This window comes from Dryobates pubescens, chromosome 7 (genome assembly GCF_014839835.1).
Source record: "Dryobates pubescens isolate bDryPub1 chromosome 7, bDryPub1.pri, whole genome shotgun sequence".
Lineage (NCBI taxonomy): Eukaryota > Metazoa > Chordata > Aves > Piciformes > Picidae > Dryobates > Dryobates pubescens.
Window position 1 is genome coordinate 45014000 of NC_071618.1, and position 19747 is coordinate 45033746.

Sequence of the window (19747 nt, forward strand, 5' to 3'; positions counted from 1 at the left end):
GATGCTGGTGTCTGTGCCCCGGCTGGGGCAGTCGCTGTCACGGCCGCGGGGGCCTGTCCCGCCTCAGTCCGCAGCCGGCCTGCACCAGCCCCGTCCCGGATCGCAGCCCCCACGCCACGGGACAGGCGTTCAGAGGCACCAACGCGGCGCCCCCCTGCTGCCCGGCGCCCACCTGCTGCCCGGCCGCCCCCGGAGCTGCCCGCGGGGGGGCGGCGCGGCCGTCGCCATGGCAGCGGGCGGGGCCGTGCGGCCCGGCCCCGGCCCAGGTGCAGCCGTGCGGCGCCGCCGCACCATTTAGCCGCGGCCCGGCCGGGGCTGAGCCGTGCTCCCGCTCGGCGGCTCGGCCTCGGCTCGGCGGGTGAGTGGGGCCCGGCGGCGGTGAGGGAAGGCGGGCGGGTCGGGAGAACAGCCCTCAGGAAGTTTAACGCAACTTTCCGCTGAGTCTGCGAGGCGCCGGGGGCGGGCGTCCGGGCTCGGCTTAGAGCCTGGCGGCGGGCAGCCGCGCTGAGGTGAGGGCGCTGCGGGGCGAAGGCGCGCCTGGGGGGCTGGAGCCGCCGTCGGGCGTCCCCCGTGGGGCTGCGGAGCTGCAGGTTCCTTGTGGCGTTCCCCGGCGTTCCCGGCCTGCGGGGCCCCGATGGGGAGGACTGCCGGCGGATGGCGGTGCCGGCCGTTCTCGGGGCAGCGGGGAGGCTGCTGGCGGGGCTGTACCGCCGCTGTGAGAGCCCCTTGCCGCCCCGGGGCTGTGAAGGCCGGGGGGCGACTGCTGCCGGGGGAGGCAGTGGTCCAAGGGCGTGCTTCCCGTCGGCGGGGCCGGTGTGCGCCGGCAGCCTGCGCCTGCCGCAGCAGCCTCGGGCTGCACCCCTCCTGGGAGGGCCGACTGGGGCTCCTCTGCGTTCCACGGCTTGAAACAAGAGAAAACGCTGCTTTGTGAGACAAAGAGGCGCTTTGAAAGCTGTTAGCACTGTGGCATTTTAGGTCTAGTCAAAAAAACCTTCACCACGCTGCTGAGTGTGCTGGCTGTCACTTGTCTTCTGAAGGCTGTACTTCGTCACCTGAGGAGGGGGAAAATACTTGAGGCTGCTATGGTGTGCTGTTATCCAGTGTTTTACTGATGCATCTTTAACTAAACGTGCTTCTCTCAAAACCAGCAGAGCAACACCGGGCGAAATGACGACTGTGAGGTATGAACAAGGGGCAGAGCTGGCAGAAGCAGCCGGGTGAGTGCAATGATCTGCACCAGCGTACGAGTTTGGGACAAGTATGGTGTGTGTGGCCTCCTGTCAAGTTTCCTAGTGCTTTAAACAAAATAATGGCAGCAATGATGGAGTGTCTGGGTTTTATATAACATACAGTCTCTGTATTCCTTCCCCACTCCTTTTGCAATGGTGTTGTCTGAGGGGAGTGAGAGAAATATGCTGTTGTGATTGACTTCTTACAGTTAAGAACTAAATGCAGAGCACCCAGCAGTGGTATAAGGAGGCCATGGCAGTAAAGCCTGCTCTCTTCTATCCTCCAGAAACAGTGTCAAGGTCTCTCATAGAACAAGGTGGTTTTGTTCAGCTCTTCTTAAAAGTGCTAAGTTTGAAATTCCCTTTAGCTGTGAGTGGTCAGAAAAGCTTCTGTCCTCTGTGGAGCCTGTGTGGGGAGGAAATGGATTCCTGAGGGATATCCTCATTTTCTTCTTATCCACTCTAGAAGGCAAGGACTAGTTGTAGCAGAGGACTTGTTTCAGCTTAGATAAGTAGAATGCTGAGCAAAAAACAAACTCCTTCTGTGGAAAGCATTATCTAGAAACTTGTTTTTTGATTCTGGTGAGGGCACAGTGGAAATGATGTACTCAGACTTGGTTCCTCCCTTAAAGATTGGCTCCTGAGTGAACAACAGTAGTGGTTTAGGTTCTTATTTTGTCTTATTTCAATTACAGTAGAGGGTAGGAGAGTGATACTTAGTGCATGTCAAGTGTCTACAAGTATAAGCAAGTGACCTGCAGCAGAACTGCTGTAGCAGCAGCAACTTAGTTTAATGAGTAAAGCATTTCAGCTGTATATTAAATGGAAACTCCCATAAGAAGAGTTGGGAAGCACAGCTGAGTGACCACACACCCCTAGAGCTTTGCTTCAGTTGTAGGAGCAAAGTGGAAGTACTGCTGTCTGGTAAGTAGTGCTGGTCTGTTGTGGAGGATCAAGAATATGTGGATCCTCCGAGTTGTTATGCTAGTGCTTCAGACATGACAAATAGCTCCAGAACAGCATGGAAACATCAACACTGAATGTGTGTAGTTGCCTCTGCCCAAGCAGCAGAGGCAGACTCGCAGCAGACACCGTGCCTGTGCTATTATGCACCAGAGTGTCTTTGTGGAGAGGGCTGAATTAGAAACTCCTGGATTTGGCTGTTGTGCTTATCTGAAGTTATCAGGTAGCCTTCAGAACTCTTCAGGTGGCTGAACAATCTGAAGGGACTCTTATAAGGAAGCTATGGCAAGCAGCCATTGCCCTCAAAAAATGCTGTGGTAGCACTACTCAGCTGCTGGTGCTCTGGTCTTCCAGTTTCCGGTCTGGTATCCTGCTCTGCACAAACACATCCCTGTGCCGTGGCTTTTCCTGCTGGAAGCATTAATTCCCTGAACAAGTAGGTTACTGTAATAGCATTAATGTAATGACATGATTTTACATAGTTGTGTTTCCAGCAGCCAGAGGCTGGGCTGTGAAGTCTTCAGTGGACTCTTGGATGCCTTACTTCAAAGCCCTTTATCGTATTGCTGAACATATCTGTTCCCTTCCTCCTCCAAGAGAGAAACCATTGAAGGATGTATTGCTAATGGGAAGTAGATCAGTATGAGCCAAGGGGTTCTCCTGTGCCAGTGTATGGGAAAGTATTCCTCCTCTGGTACTGTGGCTGCTGCTCATTGCAAGCTAACATCATTTTCCTCTGGAAGAGTGCAGGGTAGCAGTGTATGAAGTTGACATCTGTCTCAGCATGTGACTTGTGCCATTTCTTTGCCAGCTCCCCAGCAGCAGAAGAGCCCTCAGTAAAGATTGATGATGGTCGTGATGAGGATAATGAACCAGACAGCTGTTCCAAGTAAGATAATGATACACTGGATGCTTTGTTTACCCCCAAAAGTGGAAACCATTGGGCCAAAACAAGAAGGCAGATGGCTTGCTGTAGTAGAGATAAGTCAAGTAAATCAGTTGATATTGACATTTGTACATAATGAAGACAGGTTCAGGAAGCTTTATGCCTGTGGAGATGACAGCTCCACTCAACAGCTAGCTCCAAGTTGTCATATTATGGAGAGTGGATAATCCAAGATACACTGATTCAGTTTTCCCAAAGGAATGACTTTGGGAGAGCACAAAACAAATGCTAGTGAGAAAATGAGGTGAATGAGTATTTGGGGTAAATGATAAGCATCATGTCCTCACAGAGGCTAACCTGCGATTAATTCTGTTCCTGAAGCAGCACTTTCCCAGGAGAGTTTAGCTCCTCACCAGATTACTGACTCTTCCTAACCAAGTCAGTGACAAATGAGTAGAGCTGTTGCTCTGACAGCTCAAGAGCACTAAGACAAAGCCTGTTACCTCTGGTCTCCTAGGTGACAACTTGTCTCTACAATTCAAATTGGCATTTACAAATGCATTTCCCAAAGGCTTTAAGCTAAATATATGAACATGCTGTGTTCTTCACTGACTTAAGATACTGGCAGGCCAAGCTGGAGGGATGTGTATGCATTTCAGTCTTCACTGCATCTAACAAATGTACCTGCCCTTAGACTGTGGAAGATGAAGTCTTGGTGTACTTACTGCATGTGCACTGTAGGATTGACTGAGCAGAGACACAAACTGTTAGTACCTAAGAAAGCATTGCAGTAATTGCACTAAGCATGCATATATGCAAGGAGGACCCCCTATATGCTAGGCTGCCTTCAAGACAAGACCTGTTGTTACATCCTTGGCTTTCATGGGAGAAGTGGGTACACAACCTGAGAAACTCTTTTCTGCTTAAGGATATGGATGTTTGCTCCTTATCCTGAGGTTAAAGTAGGAACCTTATAATTGTGGCTTAATTCAGGAAGATGCTTCCTCATTGCTTCAAGGATCCCTAGCCTTGTCTTAAACTGACTTAGAGATGTTAAAGACAAGCACCAAAGGAAATGCAATACTCTAGTTACTCTTGAGGGAACAATGGTTAAATAGTCCCAAGATAACAGACTGGCAGTCTGCTTTCAAACTGTTGGAGCTTGGGATTTGAGGATAGTTGCTTCTGCCTTACTGCTTTGTTTGACCTAAAGAAGCCTTCAATAGTGAGATAGTTACACAAAGGTTTAGCTTTAACTTGAAGGCTTAAATCGTACCAAACAGTCAACAAACTGTCTTCTGTAACTGGAAGCAGGAGCTGGAACCTTGCTAGGGCTGGAGGTAACTCTCTCAATTGGAAGAACTTGGCTTCAATAACTTGCATTCTTAGGAGGTACTCAGCTCTTCAAGCTGAAAGCCAAACCAATGCTTCCCTTCAGAGGTGGCAGAGGGATTTGTCTTCCAAATACACAGAAGTGGTATTGGAGCTATAAACAAGTGCAGTGTTTTCCAGGCCTAAAATAAACCAAACAACCTCTCTGGAACAATAAATGCATGTCTTGAACATGGTACTTTGAGGTGTTTATCATTTAATCTTCCTCTTGACCTATAATTACTGTACAAGCCCATTTCTTAGTTTGTGGCTGTACATTAAGCCAGACTTGTAATGTCACTGGCATTGTGACACTGAACAGTGTGGTGCATAAGTACATACTGCTGTGCTTATGGGGTCAGTATCTGATGAATGCTTTTCCTAACAAGTGGTCAAAGCTTTGCTTTCAAGTACTGTCTTAACCTGTATACTGCATGACTGCAACTGAATAATCTTCTCTTAGAGAAATTGCTGCTGTTCAGAATTCTACAACTAGAAGAATGTGAACAAAAAAGTAACATTGCTCTTGTGGATAATATCAGTAGTGAAATGTCCCTTCTCTTGATGCCAATTCTCTTCTCTTGCAGTGCAATTAGGAGAAAAATTTCCCCATTTGTGATGTCTTTTGGATTCAGGTAAAAGAGAATGCTTGTACTGCTATGGGCAGGCTGGAAGTAGTCCTGATTTCTGATGTTGCAACTTGGGAGTGTCATGAACAGCACTGACTCCAGCCTGCTGTTTGGAAAGTACTGAATCACCCATCAGCCCTGGAAAGGGGGGCTTAAGAAAAGTACTTTGATTAGGAGGGAAGTCTTAAACAGATATGGAATATCTGAAATGATAGGCTAATACCTACAGCTGAATCTGAGGGAGATGCAGAGTTTCACATGAATGATGTACTCTGTGCAGGGCTCTCAAATACCATCTGAATCCTTCATCTGCATGCCCAAAGCTGTGTAAAACACAACAGCTGCAGCAGCCTAAAGCCAAAGTGTGGGTTTGTGCTCTTGGCAGTCAGTGCCAGGTAACTTCTGTCTCAGGCTGATCTGTATTTTTCCTTTCTTGCAGAGTATTTGGAGTTGTACTCATCTTTGTGGACATCATAGTTGTCATTGTGGATCTGGCTATCAGTGAGAAAAAGAAGGGTGTTGGAGAGATTCTGGAAGGTGTTTCTCTGGCAATAGCACTCTTCTTCCTCCTTGATGTTCTCCTGAGGGTGTTTGTTCAAGGGTAAGACATGGGCAAAAGCTTTACCTCTGTGGCAAGTCCTCAAGCTAGTAAGGAAGTGACACCTCAAGCTTGGACTATGAATGGGGATGCCCTGTGGGCTTGGGCTGTACATTGGCTGTTAACATCTGTCCAAAACTCTCCTCTTTTTTCCAGCTTCAGGAACTATTTCCACTCTAAACTGAATATTTTGGATGCAGTCATAGTGGTGGGCACTCTGTTAATTAACATGACCTACTCCTTCTCTGACCTTGCTGCAGCAGATCAGATACCAAGGTAAGAGTAGTATGGCAGCCGTTACATGTGAGCTCTCTTTTCTAGATAGTCTAAGAACATTCTTGGGCACCTCTAGGCTAGATGTGTGCACATTGGATCACAATTGTGGTTGTGCTTGTACTTCCTATTACAGACTAATGAAGGATGGAGACAGCAGTTATATTGTAGGGGTGTCTATCTCAGAGGCAGAGATGTTCTAAACGTATCAGCTGGGGTAACTAAAAGTGAGGCTATCAAATGCTCTGACCCAAGTGTGTTTGAGCAGAAGAGATGCAGCAGCTCTGAGAGCAGTGTCTGACAAAGGTCAGAAGGAATAGTTGGATTTATAGTAGTGAGTGGAACAGACAACTGAGTGAGGATCTCCATCTAACAGATCTTAGCATAAAAGGCTGCCACACTGGCTTTATTTCCTCCACTTCACTTTCCCATGAGCCCTATGGAATAACAGGATGGATTTCTTTCAGGCATGCCCTGGGGAGGAAAAACATTGTTAGGACTGGAATGAATTTGTGCCTATGATTTCTGTAACTTCATCAGGCAGTAGCCTGTGAGAAGAACCCATTCCTGATGGGGACAGAACTACAACTCCAAAAGCAGTTCTGTTTGCACTAGGTTTGAATTGGTGACATTTGCTTGCATCAGCCATCAGGGAGAGAAATTCAACTTAGTTAACAAACAACCCCCACAACAGTTAAAAATTGCCCCCCCTACCATTCAACAGGCTGCAAGGGTGAGGGCTGTTCCAGCAGAGTCTAACTGAAGAATCCAGAGCTGAACAAACCCCTAGAAGTACTAGTTATCTCTTCAAATGCCAGCTAAACTGGGGCCTCAAACAGAGCAGTTAAAAGAAGGGCTTTTGCAGCCTCAGAATCATGAGAAGCTGTTTCCTTGTAGGTCTTTAAACATGAATCTGAGTTTGATGATTGCTTCCCATCTCTTGCCACTTCTTTCTGCAGCAGCTTTCATTGTATGGCAGCATCCAGTTGAAGGTAGGACAGATAGTGCAGAATACCCTGTCACAGAGCTATCTTTATTAGGTTGCCTTAGTAGTGGGCTTAATCCTGCTCTGACCCATCCTGTTGTAGATCAGTCTGTGCAGGTTTCTTGTGTTCTGACTTGCTGAAGTTGATAGGGTTTTAGACTCGAGGTGAGGAGAAAGTTCTTCACCGAGCGAGTCATTCATCATTGGAATGTGCTGCCCAGGGAGGTGGTGGAGTCACCATCCCTGGAGGTGTTCAAGGGGAGATTGGACGTGGCACTTGGTGCCATGGTCTAGTTGTGGGGTCTGTTGGGACAGGTTGGACTTGATGATCCTTGGGGTCTCTTCCAACCTTGCTTATACTGTGATACTGTGTGATACTGTGAAGACACCTTTGGGTCATACAAAAAAGGAGTTGGTGATCTCAGCAGATACTTGTGGGAGAGCTGTGGCCTGCCATCTCACAGAATCACAGGATATATCTGGTTGGAAGAGACCTCAAAGATCATCCAGTGCAACCCCTGACCCAGCACTGAAAGGTCAACTCTAAACCATGTCCCTAAGCTCCAGGTCCACAGGCCACTTGAACGCCCCCAGGGACAGTGACCACCCTGGGCAGACCATTCCAATGTTTGACCCTTTCAGTGAAGAAGTAATTCCTAATACCTATCCTATCTCACCCGTGCTTGAGGCCTTTTGTAAGGCTTCTCTTTAGCCCTGTTCTGACCAAAGTATTACTGCCTGGCACTAGATGATAGACTTGGCCAAACTGCAACTACTGATGAGATGTTCTGCCCACATAACACTACAGTGGTGCCCACACAATCCAGCCATTCCCAGCAGCCTGTCTGGGTTTTATCACTCTTCTTCATAGATCTTCCTCAAGAAGCAAACACGTCTTGTATCAGCACCTGATAAGTCTCAGTAATTAATCTGAGCAGCTTGCTGTGACACAATTTTGGGGGCAGCCCATAGAAGCAACATGCTCTGGAGTTCTGGCCTCTGTTTCTGACCTGGTTTGGCTGGGTGTGCACTGGGATAAGTTACCCATTTTCTTCAAGTCTGACCTGTAAAAGTGCATTCAGAAATGAGCTGGATGTCAGTCTGGCTTAACTGGCTAGCTTCCTACAGGGCAGAGTGCAAACTGCTTTTATTTTGACAGTTGTGGGTCAGGCTGGGGGGAGAGGGGCTTTAGAGCTGCCTTGCCTTCTAGCTGTGGGGCTGCTGTCTCCAAGGGAGTTCTGGGCTGAAAACAGCAGGGTCATCCTGGACTAGGAGGTGGGGGGGAAAAAGCTGAGGCTTTCTCCAGGTGTCCAGGACAACCTGGTCTTCCTGACTTTAAGCTCCACATCAGTGGACAGCAGAGTGTCCTCAACTGGCGGTAATAGGATAGTGTTTGTGTGTGTCCCACTTCCTGTGGGTTTTCATCAGGTCCTTGGGGTCTCTTCCAACCTTCATGATACTGTATCAGGACCTGAAATGTGTACTTCTAAGAAGTACCTGCTCACCTACTTCCTTCTGGAATGAATGGTAATTTGCCCTAGTCCCTAAGGGTATGCAGAACCAGCTGCCCCTGTTGTACAACTGCAGTACATAAGCATCTTGGCCTGCTTCAAAGTTCAGCAGCAGTTCAAAGTTCCTCAAACCAAATCATCTGCTGGAGCTGCTGAATGATTAACACAGGGCTTACCCTGGTCTCGGGTTTCTTAACCAGGGCATGATGCATCTCCCCTCTCTGCTGCCTGGGCTGGTTTTCATGGGACTGCTTACACTGAAATGTACACTTGACAACAAGCTGTGAGGAGCAGGAATTTGGAGATACCAGCACAGGCAGTGTGAGGGAACTTATTTACTGGTCAGAGGTGCCCATGAGGGTTAGAGCAAGTAGGGGGTTTCCTGGTTCTGCTAGCTGTTCACAGCGTCTGCTCCCAAACCTCAGAGCCACACTTGCCTTCAAGCATAGTGTTTCTCCAAAACTACTGGAAGAGTCCTAGGACAGTACATGAAACAAAGCTTTAAACTGCCTCTGAACCAGCTTTTAATTAGCCTTGAGCTTAGCTTCTGAGTTGTGTTGCTGTTTCCTGATGAGTGTGCCCCTTGCCCAGGATGGTTACTCTCCTCCGAGTTCTGAGAGTTGTCATCTTAATCAGAATATTTCGCCTGGCTTCACAGAAGCAGCAGCTTGAAGTGGTGACCAGGAGGATGGTAAGTTGACCTTAGTAATATATCTTGGCTCCCATTAGTGCCCACAGCCTATTTGTCTGCCTTGGCAGCATGTCTGGTCAGTGTCCCAGACAGGGTGCAGCAGTTTTGCTTCCAGCTTTGCTATGGCTCCTGATTCTTAGCTCTGTTCAAGTAAGCATCAGCTTGAGCTGGAAGACCAGTGTGTCCAAGTGATTACACACACAGTGTCTGTTTCTAGTTTGTGTGGTACATAAACTTCTCTCCCATGGGGGAGGATAGGAATTGTAATGCTTCTGCTGCTTACTCCAGGTGAAAACAAAAGAAGCTGTTGAAGCCCTACCCACTGCGAATGCCTCTTGCTTTCATCAAGTGCACTGCAGTGGCTCTGAAGCTTCAAGTGTGTTCTTTTGCTCAGGAATAAGCAGTTTAGGTTATGCTGCCCTTAACTTTCTTCTTCCTTCCATCAGCCCCCAAGCACTCAAAGAGCAATGACAGATTCACACTGCAGTACTCTTTCCCTTAGCATTAGCTTTGGTACTTGAAAGCCAAAGTTCTACGTGGCGCTTCTGCCGAGAAGCTAACGTGCTGAACGTCCCTGGCTAATGCTGCCAAGCTGGCTGTAGCAAAACGAGGCTCTGCTACTCCAGACTTAGCCTCAGAGCCTGGGTGGGTGGGTTTTCCTCGGAGCAGGCCACACTTGGTTGATCTTTGGCATTCCTCTGCTCTGTGTTCCGGCAGGTCTCTGAAAACAAAAGGCGCTACGTGAAGGATGGCTTTGATCTGGATCTCACTTACGTGACCGGTGTGCAGGAGCGAGTGACTGCAGCATGTTACAGCTTGCTAACCTTAGCTGGGCACTGAAGTGCCACACACGAAATGCAGGCTAATGAGGCTTGTGTCTGAGGTCAAACCAGGCCTGTCCCTGTCCTGTAGCATTCTGAAATACCAGTTCTGAACTCTGGCATGGGTATCAAGGTTTAGCCTTCTGGGAGGGAGGTTGTATGTGCTGTATGTAATGACAGAAATTATCCTGAGGACTAGGGAGCCAGAGCTGAGAAACTGCTGACCCATTTGTAGCTGAGAGTCTGTGGAGACTGACTTGCCACACTTGATGGTGTGGCAGACAATTGGTTACTCTTCTGCTCCAGCTATACTAAATGCAGATGCAGACCTCTTAGAAATGGGTAGGTGGTGGTTATGATAGGGTAGAAATGAGCTGTTTCATAATGTTGCTTTCAATCATGTAACTTCTGCACATGGGGAGGGCTCCCTTTGCTGCTGCTGCTGATTGCTGCCTTGTCCCCAGATCGCATCATTGCAATGTCCTTTCCATCTTCTGGGAAGCAGTCTTTCTACAGGAACCCTATAGAGGTAAGAATCCCCCACCAACCAAGCCACTCACTCTGCATGCTCTTGCAGCATTCCATTGCTTTGTGTAGGGACTGGGTTGTCAGACCTAATCCTGCTGGCATGGCTCGTTGAAGTGACTAAATTATGGTCATCTGTGCTGCACTGCTTGGATTGTGAGCTGGTCTCTCAGTCTGGGAAGGATGAGGAGATGCTGGAAGGTGTCCAGAGAAGGGCAACAGAGCTGGGGAGGGGTCTGGAGCACAGCCCTGGGAGGAGAGGCTGAGGGAGCTGGGGTTGCTTAGCCTGCAGAAGAGGAGGCTCAGGGGAGACCTTCTTGCTCTCTCCAACTCCCTGAAGGGAGGTTGTAGCCAGGTGGGGGTTGGTCTCTTCTCCCAGGCAAGCAGCACCAGAACAAGAGGACACAGTCTCAAGCTGTGCCAGGGGAGGTTTAGGCTGGGTGTGAGGAAGAAGTTCTTCCCAGCAAGAGAGATTGGCCATTGGAATGTGCTGCCCAGGGAGGTGGTGGAGTCACCATCCCTGGAGGTGTTTAGGAAGAGCCTGGATGAGGCACTTGGTGCCATGGTTTAGTTGATCAGATGGTGTTGGGTGATAGGTTGGACTGGATGATCTCAAAGGTCTCTTCCAACCTGGTTAATTCTACTCTAAACCTAGTGGCATGTATCTCAGTGTGCACACACTCTGATGGTTCTGTTCTTTGGGAGTGTCTCATACAACCAGCTCAGTTCTATTGCAGGCTACTTATAGTCTGAATGATGAGGACTCCATAATTCCTCTAAAGATGTTTAGAAGGTTTGCATGAGTGTCCTTCAGAGTTATGCTGCCTGATAGGATGGAAGCAAGTGTAGGACAGGGAGGATAGTGACAGTAGTGCTTTTAATCCAGGTAAGAACCAGAGCTGTTGGGCTGGGAGGGCCTGCTGTCCAAGGGCTGTTTCTGAATGCAGTTGCTGACCCCTTTTGAAGGGTGGGGAGTGAATGAAGTGGGAGTGGGAGTGAGGAGTAGAGCACCTACTACTCTGAACTTGTATCTCACTCTGTTGCTGTAGGAAGTTGCAAGATTTCTGGACACCAAGCATGCAGACCACTACAAAGTTTACAACCTCTGCAGTAAGTATCTTTGGCTGCTGACTGTACTGAAATACTGCTAAGCAGAAGAGCATCTCTTCAGGGGATGATGCTGGCACTGCCACACCCCCAGGAACCTGTCCAAAGCAGATGTGGCTGTTGACTGGGAGCAAAGGAGATACTTAATGCCTTGTAGTTCAGACTTCTTTGGAACACTGTTTGGGCACAAGCAAAGCACTGCAGAAAATGAAATCTGGCCTAAACATTGGTGATGTGAGAGAGTCTAATGAAGGCCCAGAAGAATGTGGTGAATGAATAGTAAAAAGGCTTTGTTTAGAGGTGACTAAAACAAGGGGAAAGACTTCAACTGTCCTGTGGTTTATGGTTTCCTAGTAGAGTGTTAGAGTTGGAAGTCCATGCAGTAGGATACAGCAATGTTGATACTGAAATCCTGAAGCTTTATCCTCTAGCCAGCAGAAGGATAGATGAGTGTGGTGTTAGCAGCTCCTTACTGCTTTGGAGGTGACTTACTAGGGTGGACCCTGACAGTACATCAGCACACTTAACTTCCAGATCCCTGAATGAGCTCTGTGGAAGAGTGGCAATCTGGGCCTGGAGAGGAGTTTTCACTTAGAAGGGAGAGGTGTGGAACTAGAAGTATGGTTTGGCCTTAGGATTTTTTTCCCCTTGGTCTGTTTTCACTGCTGTACTCCAAACCCTAGCACATGCCCAGACCAGCAGCTGTGTGTCCTAAGCCACTTTCTTTGCTGCAAGCCTGTAGCCTTTCTTGGCCTAACTCCAGATGTTTCCTTGTAGGTGAAAAGGGCTATGACCCCAAGTACTTCCATTACAGGGTGGAAAGGATCTTCATTGATGACCACAATGTCCCAGCATTACAGTGAGTCTTGTCAAGAAATATCTTTGTCCTGGTAGCTCTGTGTGGACATCTGCTGTGCTCCCCTAACTCCCCTCTTGTCCAGGGACATGCTGAAGTTCACTGCCAGTGTCCGGGAGTGGATGAGTCGAGATGAGAAGAACATCATAGCCATTCACTGTAAAGGAGGCAAAGGTAGGGCTTGGAATGGGGCTTGTGCAGGCTACAAATGGCACATGCTTAACAGTGGCTCCTTTGGTAGTGTGGCCTTAGAGCCACAGCATGAGAGGGGTTTAGTGCAGCCTGACCAAAATCTGCAGTCACTGTGACTAGCAGCAGTATGGTGCTGTGTGCTTAGCATTGCACAACTCCACTCAGCCCCAGTCAGCTCTTCATCTGGCCTCTCATCTTTTAAAAGTCTTCCACTTCCTGCTGCCCTGGCTGCTGAGGCAGCAGTACTGCAGGAGAGGATGGTGCTAGGGTGCTACTGAAACAGCTGCTATCCAAAGTGATAAGCTGCTGCTTTGGCTCCCTGGCAGCTCTCACCCCCACCAGATATCCCGTGCTTGAATGCTACTCAAGGGTTTGTAAATTCTTGTGGTGGGGAGGTGGAATGTTGTAGTGCTGGTAGATGTGAAATGGAGATAGACAAGGTATGATGTGGTAGAGAAATGGGGGCAGGCTAGACACAGGTACTGCCCATGAGCTGACCTGTGGTGCTGACTGCAACCTGTTGAAGTGTATGGATAGCTGTGCAGAGAAACTGAGTTCCCCTGCAAACACCTGCCACATCTTTAGCTGTCTGCTGTTAGTACTGCAAACAGGGGGCTTGAACTAAAGCTGGTTCCCTGACTTGGAACCATACCTTAAAATGTCTTGCAAACCTGATCACTGAAGCTACCTGGAGGCCAGGGGCAGCATGAAGAAGTGTAGGGAGCAGTAATTTGATCCCAGATTTTCAGTTCAAGACTATCTTGGAGTCTTTGTGCTAGCAGTCTTGGTGCTGCCTTAGTAAGGTTGGGAGGAAAGACAGCTGGAGCAGAGAAGCACCTCTTGAACACTGGCAAGTGCCAGTCCATAACCTAGACTAATAGTGTGTGTGTGGCTGTCCCCTGCTAAATGGAGGATCAGGATACTGGCCAGCTTCCTAAGTGCCTCTAGGAGCAGCACACAGAAATGTGAGGACTGCTCTCAAGGAAGAAGTGAATGGACTGCAGTATCTGGGCTTTAGCTCGTTCTTCCCATAAACACAGGTGCTTGACAGTCTGGTGTCACTGATCTCCTGTTACCTCTTGTGCTTCCAAAGTTGTAACTTCATTCTCCTAGAAACAATCCAAATCACTGTTGAACCTCTCTGACTCAACCTGTCTCTCCTGCTGCAGGCAGGACTGGAACAATGGTCTGCACCTGGCTCATAGACAGTGACCAGTTTGAGAGTGCAAAGGTAAAAACTTTTCTTTGAGTACTCAGGATGCCCCTTCAGCCCCTGCTGAGTGAGTGAAGTGCACTCACTCTCCAAAAGCTCTGGAACAAGGATACTCTGAACAGCTTCACAAAAGTGCTTACAAATCCTGCTGCTACATAAATGCCTTTCTGCTGAAGGCCATTCTTCATCAGGGAGAACTGGGGAAGTAGGATTTCACAGGATGCCTACTTGGAGGTGCTTTGTTTGAGGCCTTGGAGACCTAGGTCATGAGCAATATGTTTTAAAGCTGTAGATGGCTCCTGAGCATGCTTTCCTAAAGGTAGTGTTGCTGCTTTGAGGTGCAACTTCTTCTCCCCAACTACACAGAACCTTAGAGGTTGGAAGGGACCTCCAGAGATGGAGTCCAGCTCCCTTGCCAAAATAGGATGACCTAAGGTAGTCCTCACAGGAATGCATCCAGGCAGGTTTTGAGAGTCTCCAGAGAAGGAGACTCCACAGCTCCCCTGGGCAGCCTGTTCCCTCCAAGCAGTGCAAGGCATCAGGAATTGTCTTGTCTTGACTGCCAGCATTACATCAGGAAGATCAAGTCCCAGCCAGGACAGATGCCTGTGCTGTGTCAGTATCCTGGGTCTGGTGTGTCAGTTTGAAGCTGTGCATTGCAGAAGGCCCAGGCTGCTCAAGGTCACCTGGCCACAGTGGGTATTGTTCTCCAAGCTTGCTTTGAATGTCTGAACTAATGTTCACCTTGGCCTGCCACAGACCAGCTGAAAAGCTCAGGTGGTTCTAGAGCAGTTGCCTAAGAAACCTTGCCCCCCTCATTCAGTGAGCTTTAGTAGCACTGTTGTGGATGACAAACTTCATCTATCTGACTTCTGTTACTTTTTCACTCCAGTTAAAAGCCTCCTTGTAGAAGGTACCTGAACAACTCCTGTTTTCACTTGCATTCCCTCATGGGGATTGACTAATGCCATTGTAGTTTATCCCCTTCTTGGGAAGGGTGGTGGGATGAGTAATCCTCTTGAAATTAACCTGCTGCACAGGAAAGCTTGGACTACTTTGGGGAGAGAAGAACTGATAGAAGCACAAGTACCAAGTTTCAAGGAGTAGAAACTCCGTCCCAGGTAAGCTCGAGTGGGTCCAGTAACAGCAGCCAAATCAGAAGCCCTGTCAGCACTTACACTATCCATCTCCCCTGCCTTAGTTCAGAGATGTAGGTTCCTGCTAATGCTCAGCTCCTGAGCTTTCTGTGCCCTTTCTTTAAGGATTGGAAGAATAGCAACTGCTAAGGTTGCATTTCTTCCTCCCCCCCATTCCAGCCAAGCACTTTCTCTGTGATTTCCTGTATGTAGCATCTGAGTTATGGGTATCTAAGAACAGAGTTGTTGTTACCTTGGGAGAGCTTTCAGTCCAACCTTGCTCTTCAGGCAGTGTGCTGGAGCAGGTGGTCTAGGGCTATGTCCAGACAGGTCAGGAAGATCTCCACAGCCTCTGGGCAACCTGTTGCAGTGTTTGCCCACCCTCACAGGAACATGGCCCCATAACACACTTGGGCTGTTATCAGAGATGCACTGAAGCATGTAGCTTGGCCTGGGAAGGGTCTTGGCATTGCTGTGTCAAGGTGGAGGAATGTGTTCCTCCAGACTTCATTCCCAAGGAAATACTAACCCAATTATTGCCTCAGACCATGCTTCAGGGCTGTGCTCACTTTGCTTCACTGTGTACTAAGATTCAGAAGTGTGAGGTGGAGCTCAGAGACAACTCAGTTGCTGGTATAAAATGGAATGGAAGTTCATCTGTCCTTCTGTAAAATGGAAGCATCTTATCTGCTTAAATGTGTTGTCTCTTAAGAAGCCACCCTATGAAAGCTCCTCCCTTGCTGCTGAACTCAAAATAAGGAACTCCTCTCAGAAGATGGAGCTTACATTCTAGAGCAATGTTTAAATGTGTAGTTTGTTTAGAGAATTGCTTGAACTGGGGAGGGAGAACAAATGGCTACTTTCTCTTCAGCTTTGGACTTAAAGCTAAACTTGATATAGAAAAGACTTCTTCAATCCTACTTCAGCTTAGAACCAGTGTGTGTGGGGTTCAGAAACTGCATAACATGTCTGGGTTTTGCATTGCAGAGTAGGTATGTTGGCTACTATGAGATCCTGAAAAACAAGTACAACTTGCAACTCCCCCCAGAGAGACAGCTCAGAATCAAAAACCTCAAAGTCCACTCCATACATGGTAAGAACTCTGGAATTTGGGCACTTCTGTACCTGGTAATGGTTTTCTGATCTCTCTTGCTAAGCCCATGATAAGAATGTACACTCAGTGGGATTTGAGAGCTCAGTTTAGAGTGCAGAGGCCCCGTGTGTGTTGTCACTTCCTGAGTGTCTGGGCAAGTGGTGGCTGCTGTGGAACCTGCTGCCTTAGGAGTGGAATAATTTTCCAAGTGAGATTGGTGTATCCAGTTCCACAGACAGGGTTAATGTTCTCAGTTTGGTACATACAAAACCAGGTGTGTGTGGGTATGTACTGGTAATGCTGATCCAAGACTGGAAGTTCAACTTCAAGGGGAGCTTGAACTGCTCTTGTTCAGTCAGGGCACCTAGACTCTACACTAGCCTGTTCCTGCTGCGCTAGTAGGGTTTGCTGCTCCTTCACAATAAGGCTTTCAGCCATGGGATCTTGAGCTACCTTTAGGACTGAGTTCTTCAGAGTCTAAGGCATTCTGGAGAGAAGGCACTTTGGCTATTGCTGCACTTGGTTTTCATGACCACTCCTGCTTCCAGCTAATGTATGTACTAGTGTATAATGCAACTCTTTGTTCCTAGGAGTTGGGAAAGGCAATGGAAGTGATATGAAGGTGCAGATAATAGTGAGGAAGCAAGTTGTCCTGGAATGTGTATGTGCCAGTCAAGAAAACTGCAAGGTGAGAGTACTGTGAGACTGAGTCACAGAAGCTGAGAGCTGACTTGCATGTTAAAAGCAGCATCCTGTCAAGCTGAACACTAGCCACCAAACTACCTGGAAGTATTAATTTCTGGAAGAACAAATAAAACTAAGCTGTGCTAAATCACAGGAGAAGTCATGGCTAGATAGTGAAAGACTTCCCTAGAGGTTGGTTAAGTGCATTAACCCAGTCTGGCCTGAGCAGCTGAAGTCATTGGCTGCTCTTCCAGCACTGCTGCTGTATCTGTGCACTAGGAATGAGTAGCTGTGTACTGTCAGAAACTGCTTCCTGGTCTCTGCAGTGATTTTCCTCATAAATAACACTTTATTGCAGCTCTTCTTTGACTCTGAGAGTGACTCTGTGGTCATTGGCTTGGAACAGAGCCCTGTCATAAGCGGCGATGTGAAAGTCAGATTCGAATCCCGGTCTGTAAGTATGACAGCATGGAGGCCTTCACTTGAGCATGTGGGGCTGCAGCAGTGCCAGCTGCAGCTGGGTGGGCTGTGTGGGGCAGAATCTGCCCTTCCTCGGTGACTCCTGCATGGGATGGCCATGCAGCAGCAGCTGCTACTCCACCCCTGTGCAGTGAGCCTTGCAACGTGTTGCTACAACAGGCTGCGCAGACAGGGGAAGCATCTGACTCTTCATGCAGTACCTGCTGCTTCCTGCATGGGGCTCTTAATACAATGAAGTAAGTTGGAGTGGCCCAGTCCTGGGGTAACTTCAGTGAAAAGAGTGAATAGGGCTCTTCAAGGGTACTAACTATGGTACTGTAGCTTTGCAAATCAAACTAGTGAGGAAAGGTACTCTTGCACTGCAAAAACTGAGTCCTGTTGTCTAATGGAGTGCTGAAACGAGGCTTTTGTGTTCAGGATCTTCCAAAAGGCTATGATGACTGCCCCTTCTTCTTCTGGTTCCACACTTCCTTTATTGAAAACAACAGGTAAGTGATCATAGTGACTGCCTTCAGATCCTCACTTCTGGTGTCTGAGCAGAGGTGAAAGTTCACAAACTGAAAGCTGAGATTAGCTGGCTGATCAAGCCTGGCTTAGCTTGTGTTGGCAGTGGTCTCTGACTCAGTTACATTACCAGCAGGCAGCTGGTACAGGCTTGCACTCTGCCAAGTCTTTTAAACATATGTGAACTTAGCTTAATCCATTGGAATCCTTTCCTTAGCACTCTAAGTATGTTTAATGAACTTGAGATCAAAACCAGGTGATGCCAACTGTGGAAACAAAGGCAGTGTTGCCATCCTCTGTACCATGGCTAACTGAGAGGCTGAAACTCATCCAGCAGCTTAGCAGGCAAATGTTAGAGGTACTGATGCTTGGGATCCCAGGGAGAGGCTCTTTAACTTACTGCTTCTCAAGCATTTGTTAGTTAGATTACAGGAGCTTGTTCTTGTTGAGACTGGAACTCCTGGTTGAGCTCCAGCTGGACTCCAGTTGGACTAATCTCACTCTTGGTGAGTGAAGCAGAAATGCAGAGATGTGAGTCTACCAAGCTTGATGCATTGAGGTAGAGGAACACTGAACTTGACACATGGGAGATAACAGTAACTATCTCCATGACTGGAACAGGAAAGAAACCATTCCTGTAGTTGATTCCTCAGAGTATGAGGAGAGGTAGCCAGGAGAATGTTCATACATCTAGAACTATGCTGAGTCAGCAATCCACCTTCCAGTCTAGGTGCAGACACCTGGTCAGACCAAGCTAGTGGCAGGAATGTGTGCTTTGACAGCCCTGTAACACTGCTGTCTCAAGGGTTCATCCCAGTGCTTTGCCTCCTGCAGGGCAAAGGAGGATGCCTCCACCAGAACTTAGGAGAGGCTACCTTCCTTTCAGCTCAGAATCCAAGTGGAGCCCAGGTAGACTGGGTCTGCTCAGCAGTGACATGGGTGCTAAGGCAGTCCTAGTTCTGTACCTGTAATCAGCCACAGCTGGTGTGCAAGGTCTGTTAAGCAATAAACCAACATGAATTAGGGAAGCATTAGAAGTGGAGAATGTCTGAACTGGAGTGCTGAATCCATGTCTTGCCACTTGCATCTGATCAGCAGCTTTAAGAGGAAGGCAACACTAATTTTACTCTAGCAATCTTGCATCATGGGGGTCTGGGAACCAAAACCAACAAAACACCAACCAAAAAAACCCCAGTCCACAAACATCAGGGTGATTCAGCTTCTCTGCCTGCTTCAGATCTAAAACCCTGTGTGGGCATGGCCAATGAGTGTTTAAATTCAAGGTCTGGGGTATTTAATATTGCAGGTCTGAGCTTGAAGTTCTTTGGGCAGCTGAAAAGAAAAGCCTGGCTTAGGCTGTAAGATACTACTGGATTTTGTCTTTCAGGCTCTACCTTCCCAGGAATGAGCTGGATAACCCTCACAAGTCTAAGACCTGGAAAGTCTATAGCGAGGCATTTGCTGTGGAGGTGAACTTCACTGACCCCTAAGGGAAAGCCCCAGGAGGGAAATAGGTAGAACTGATCTGTCTGGAGAATGTCTTGCTGCTTCAGTGCCAAGTGGAGCAGTCTCACTTTGTACTGAATGTATTTCTGTGTAGATACAACTTCTCAAATAAACCTACATGAAGTTCTGTTGTGCAGAGCAATAATACCCTGAGGAGTTCCTTGGTGTCAGCTGACTCACATCATGTTAGTGAGCTGTCTGGATCACTTGGAGCTCAGCTCTCCCTGCATACAGGTCATCCCTTCATTAAAAACAATCGTCTGTCTTTAAGCAAGAGCTTTAACCTGATGGTGCTTGGGGACCAGTAGTCTGCTGGAGAAATGAGACGCCTTCCTTCAGCATCAGGTTTTGCCACAGGTTAGTAGGATGTGGGAATTGGGAATCTTTATCTGGCACAGGCAGATTAATACTTCTTGAGCAGAAGTCTTGGTGCTGAACCACAGTTCATCAGAAGCCCATGCTGCAAAGAGCTGAGGTGGCACATTAGCTTGTGA

At 48.1% G+C, this 19747-nt stretch overlaps 1 protein-coding gene across 1 annotated transcript; it reads left to right on the forward strand.

Annotated features, from left to right (window-relative positions):
* The first annotated feature begins 1167 nt into the window (after positions 1–1167).
* Positions 1168–19241, forward strand: LOC104307594 (phosphatidylinositol 3,4,5-trisphosphate 3-phosphatase TPTE2). Its single transcript, XM_009908673.2, has 18 exons — positions 1168–1217; positions 3004–3081; positions 5037–5084; positions 5518–5679; positions 5833–5952; positions 9037–9136; positions 9854–9917; positions 10422–10486; positions 11532–11592; positions 12367–12448; positions 12531–12619; positions 13807–13868; positions 14891–14971; positions 15974–16079; positions 16670–16767; positions 17122–17217; positions 17661–17731; positions 19135–19241. The coding sequence occupies exons 1-18, from the start codon at positions 1168–1170 to the stop codon at positions 19235–19237; spliced, it is 1536 nt and encodes a 511-aa protein (XP_009906975.2). The 3' UTR covers positions 19238–19241.
* Positions 19242–19747: the final 506 nt, after the last annotated feature.

Bases quoted from the DNA above. Each gene is read 5' to 3' on its own strand.
- LOC104307594 (XM_009908673.2), top strand. From the start codon at position 1,168: ATGACGACTGTGAGGTATGAACAAGGGGCAGAGCTGGCAGAAGCAGCC. The intron at 9,137-9,853 runs GTAAGTTGACCT...GTGTTCCGGCAG, and splicing joins AAGTGGTGACCAGGAGGATG to GTCTCTGAAAACAAAAGGCG. The intron at 16,768-17,121 runs GTGAGAGTACTG...ACTTTATTGCAG, and splicing joins CCAGTCAAGAAAACTGCAAG to CTCTTCTTTGACTCTGAGAG.